The sequence below is a fragment of the Parus major genome, chromosome 1, assembly GCF_001522545.3.
Source record: "Parus major isolate Abel chromosome 1, Parus_major1.1, whole genome shotgun sequence".
NCBI classification, from domain to species: Eukaryota; Metazoa; Chordata; class Aves; order Passeriformes; family Paridae; genus Parus; species Parus major.
In genome coordinates this window covers 898747-903825 of record NC_031768.1, presented here as the reverse complement: position 1 = coordinate 903825, position 5079 = coordinate 898747, and the positions used below count along the sequence as shown (strand labels likewise).

Genomic DNA, 5079 nt, shown 5'->3' with positions numbered 1-5079 from the left:
CCATCCCTGGAGGTGCCCAAGGAAGGGCTGGACGTGGCACTCAGGGCTCTGGGCTGGGGACAAGGTGGGGACAGGTCACAGCTGGGACTCCCTGGGCTGGGAGGGCTTTTCCAGCACCAGGATCCTGGGATTGTGTGAATAATTTACCTGAGTGAAGGGCTGCTCTCCTGGTGTGCTGTTCCCTTCTCCTCAAGGATTGGAGGTAAACTGTGATATCATTTTGCCTGCTCCTGGTTCCCTCTAACAGGACAGATTTAAGTCTCCTGTGGCCTTGTCCCTGCAGATGGGGCCAGCACAAGGCTTACAGGGAAATCTGGCAGTGGCACCGCTTAGAAAACCTCCCCAAATGAAAAGGAATCAGCAGCTGTGGCCAGGATGTGGATCAGGGATTTCCACAGCAGAACCTCCCTTCCCAAAAGCAACATCTTGTTTTAGGCTCAGTGTTTATCTTGGGAGACCCAGATCTCCAGGGCTGACTTTGTAGGGAAGAACAACAACATCTTTACTCTGTACAAAGAGACTTGAAATGATTTTTGCATTTCTGGAGCCCATTAATGTGCAGGGGCTGTGGTGCTGGGAGGTCAGGGCACAGATCTGCAGTCACTTTTGTCTGTTGGTTCTCCAAGTCCAGCCAGAATGGCAGAATTCATTATTTTCATTTCCCCTGCTTTTACTGCATTGAAGAAAAGAATTGCCCAGAGCAGCTGGGGCTGCCCCTGGATCCCTGGCAGTGCCCAAGGCCAGGCTGGACATTGGGAGCTCCTGGGACAGTGGGAGGTGTCCCTGCCATGGCAGGGTGGCTCTGGGTGGGCTCTGAGGTCCTTCCCAACCCAAACCATTCCATGATTCTGTGATCTATGGAATTCAGTTCACCAAAGTCCTTTGGCATCCGTGAAAAACGAGCCAGACATTCCCACTTGGAAAGGAACCCAGTTCTTCTTCTTTGGTGGTGTTAATACAAAACCAAGAAAAATCCCTGTACTTGTGCCCCTCAGGAAGAAAATCCCCTCCCAGGAAAGTCTCTTTGGGATGTTCTGCTCAGATCTGGGCATTTTTTTCCCCAAATATTTCACATCCAAAAGCAGAGTGTTTGTCGTGGTTCAGAGCAGCCCATGCTGCCAAGGGAGCTAAAATACTTCATTATTCAAAATGTCAGTGCTCCCTCCACAGGCCTGGTGGCTGGAAATCACCTTCAGGCCAAGGTTCTTGCATCTTAGGACAAGAACTTCCCCAAGGAAAAGTAATGGAACACTTGGTTTTCTTCTAACGAGGCTCTGGGAGAGCTGGGGCTGTTTGTTCTTTACTTGGTACCAAAGAAACTGCTCTGAAATCAGGCATTTATTCAGCAGAGATCAAACTTCTGGCTTTTGAAAGGGGCCAAAATTCATTGTTTTGGCATAAAACTGATATTTCTCCAAATCTTTATTGCAAGCAAAGTTTCAATTGCACTTTGTGAAGGGCTGTGACATCCCCCTGTCTCAGGGGAGCCTTATCAGTGTTCCTCTGCTCCCAGCCTGATCCCAGCTTCAGAGTCACACAGGAAACTTGACTGCATCTCCTTTTCTGCATTTATTTCATTTGGTTTTGTTTGGGTTTGATTTTTGATTTGATTTGATTTAATTTGATTTTTTTTTAAGTCAAATCCATCATTCTGTTATCAGGAGCACAGATCAGTTAAAGCAGATTTTGCTGATATTCCATGAAAATAATGGTGACAACCCTGGACCTTCCCATTGGCATTGTCTGAGCTCCATTCAGGAATCTGGAAATGCAGGAAAATGCAGGAAATACTCCTTAAATATTAACTTTATATGCAAAGAACTGAAGGAGTAACCTGGGGCCTGATGTTTCCATAAGGAAAGTTTGTTGCCATGGGGAATACACTGAATTTGCTGCAGGGTGAGGGAAAGAATTCAACTGGGGAATTTTGGTTGTGTGAAAATAGTTGAAATAGATAATTTTTAGAGCCAAACATTTTCCACCTGTTTGAAATCAACTTTGCTTTTTGAAATGCATGATATTTTATGCAGAAAAATAGCAAAAACAGGGAGAAAATATTCTGTGTTCCAGTCTCAGAAAAACTTAATTAAACTCAGCTGGAAAATAACAGAAGAAGGAATGGAATTAAATGTTCTGTCTAATTCAGAGTAGGAAACATAATTTGAGATTGTGGAATTGATGTAAAAATCCTCCCATCTACAGGGGATCAGTGCAGGGGAGGTTTGCAACAATGAAAGGACAAAAGTGATGGAAGAGGAGCTCTCAGTGCCAACCTTTTCCTGCTTTTAAACATAAAGGAGATCAGAATCCACCCCTTGGCTTGGCCCAGAAATCAGTGGAATCTGGGGACCCCCAGTGACCTTTGCATGTCCTGGCTCAAGCCCTTCAAACATTTAGGAGCAGTTTTTATTTAAGTCTGAAGAAGGGCAGAGGCTCTGCAGGCCCTTCCTGAGCAGGATGTCTCTGGCCAGAAGGGGAAAGGTGAACCTTGGCCATGGAGCATCCATCAGCTGAGGGAATCATTCCAACACACCCCTCAGAGCACTGGAGTCACTGCAGCTCCTCCCTAATTCCCTCTGGGATATCTCTGCATCTTCCTCACACCACACAAAGTCTTTCTCCCCCTTTTCCATCACCAGCCATCCGTGTGGGACTGGAATCCCAATCCCCAAGAGTTTGGGAGAATCCCAATCCCCAAGGGTTTGGGGGAACCCCAATCCCCAAGGGTTTGGGGGCCTCCAGGGTGAGGCTGGGAATGGGCAGAGCTGAGGGAGCCCCAGGGAAGAGCTCACAGGGATGGCTTTGTTCTGGTAAATACTAAAAGGTGTTGAGGAGTGTGTTTAGGGGAGATGAAGTGGGCAGAGCAGGCAGCTCCTGTGGAGTCCATGTGGGAAAATGAATCTGAATTCTGGGCTGTGTTGTGTTTTGCAGGGTGTGCAGACCTGCACCTGCTGGACATGCTGACCCCCACCGAGAGGAAGAGGCAGGGCTACATCCACGAGCTCATCGTCACCGAGGAGAACTACGTCAATGACCTGCAGCTGGTGACAGAGGTGGGGCAGCCCTGGGCTCTCCTCCCTGGGCCAAATCAATCCTTGCACTCTGCAAAGTTCCTGCATTTCACTGCTGGAAAAGGCTCTGCCTGCCCTGGGGGTCTCCATCCAATCCTCATTTATCTGTGTTTATTCACATTCAGCTGTGGGAGGGTGCAAACACGGCCATCACCAACATGCTGATGATTGAGGTGTCGTTTTAGCAAAGCCCCTTAGCTCCTGACTCTCAGTGTTTATTTTTCATGCACAAGTTCTGAAACTTAAACAAATGCAATGAAGTGGAGCAGTGGGGCTCAGTTATCACTTCCTGAAATTGGCTTTAGAGGTAGGAAAAAAGGAATTAGCACAGAGAACTATGAAAACTCTCCTGACAGAAAAGCAAAGCCCTTTTTTGAAGCAGAGTTCAAGATACACAAACCTGGGGCCCTCACAGAAATCAGATCTTCCATAAAAGAGTCCAAATTTCAGTTATTATCAAAGGAGTCTTGGATCTTTTATAGGAGACCCTGCTAAAATTCCCTTGTTTCAAACAGATTATCCAGATCAGAATTAACACCACCACCCCTACAAATTCAGAATATTCCCTGTTAAAGCCCCTCGTACCTGAGATCTCCTTAGGGAACACGATGGATGTCTGGGGCATGGAGCATGCTGGAATTCTGTCTGTACCTACCCTCAATGGCCTCTCTTCTGATCCCCAGATCTTCCAGAAACCACTGATGGAGTCTGAGCTGGTCACAGAAAAAGAAGTTGCCATGATTTTTGTTAATTGGAAGGAGCTGATAATGTGCAATATTAAACTACTGAAGTAAGTTGTTTTTTTCCCCCCCATACTTCACAAAAGCAGAGCTCTGGGCCTCTCCCCCTGCTTCTCCTTTCTTCTGCATGAAAATATTTGCCACTTAGACAAATCCCAACCAGAATTTCTCCTTGTGGGGAAGAAGCAATCGGGGTTTGCTGAGAGCAGCTGAGAAGAACCCAGCAGCTCTCTGCCATTGCACTCCCTCTGTTCCTGTGCTCAGAAGGCAAATCCTCCTTTCCCCTGAAGAGCAGAGCTTGCCAAGGCTTCCCACGGGGCAGGATTTGCCTGGATCCAGAAGGGTTTGTGCCCAGAGCACCCCTCCCCAAACCACTGAGACCCACCCACACGGAGGGAGGGCACAGTTAAACCTTCACCTGGATAAACAAAAGCATTCATAAAGTTATTTTGTTTCCCTACTGAGCTGCTAATTTTCACTGAACCTACAGAGATTTTACAGCTTTGCAATATCTCCTGGTTTTTTGTAAAATGTGTTTGAAAATGGCCCACAGGTTGAGCAGTTGTGGTGGTGACAGGACAAATGACAATGAAGCTTTCCTTAGGAAACCAGGCTGAAAACTCAGAGTGATGGGGTTTTCCCTCCTTCCCTCACACACCAGGAAACCAATAGAAAAGGAGATTCCCCTCCTCTCTCACCTCTGATCTGGCATTGCATTAAGGTCCTGGATGACCAGGACAGGGAAAGGTGTTAGCCTGGGTTATTGTGTCCTTGCAGTAAATCTCGTGGCCGATGCATCTCTCGTTCTCTGCGTTTCCATAATGAATGAGAAGCCACCCCTTTATTCCATAACTGAGGAGTGGCTCTTTGTCCAACCCCTGCTCCTGCTCAGGGCCCTTCGGGTGAGGAAGAAGATGTCTGGGGAGAAGATGCCGGTGAAGATGATCGGGGACATCCTGACAGCGCAGCTGCCCCACATGCAGCCCTACATCAGGTTCTGCAGCTGCCAGCTCAACGGGGCCGCCCTCATCCAGCAGAAAACGGATGAAGTGCCCGACTTCAAGGAGTTTGTCAAGGTAAGAGAAGCAGCAACCCCTGGGAATTCTGTGCATCTCCTCACGTGGCTGATCTGCTGAACTAATGAGTGTTCACTCCTGGGCCACTCACTTGAAAAAGGACCTGGAGGGGCTGGAGCCTTCCAGGGCAGGGAATGGAGCTGGGAAGGGGCTGGAGAATTCCTGAGGGAGCTGGGAAGGGGCTGGAGAATT

At 47.9% G+C, this 5079-nt stretch overlaps 1 protein-coding gene across 5 annotated transcripts in view; it reads left to right on the top strand.

Moving 5' to 3' along the window:
• Nucleotides 1-5079, top strand: part of ITSN1 (intersectin 1) — a 98370-nt gene that overhangs the window by 84031 nt on the left and 9260 nt on the right. For all 5 annotated transcript variants that reach the window (XM_033517186.1, XM_033517237.1, XM_015618743.3 and 2 more), the window contains 3 exons: nucleotides 2932-3053; nucleotides 3755-3861; nucleotides 4704-4887. In XM_033517186.1, the coding sequence (XP_033373077.1) occupies nucleotides 2932-3053; nucleotides 3755-3861; nucleotides 4704-4887 (413 nt within the window). The remainder of the gene's footprint in view (nucleotides 1-2931; nucleotides 3054-3754; nucleotides 3862-4703; nucleotides 4888-5079) is intronic.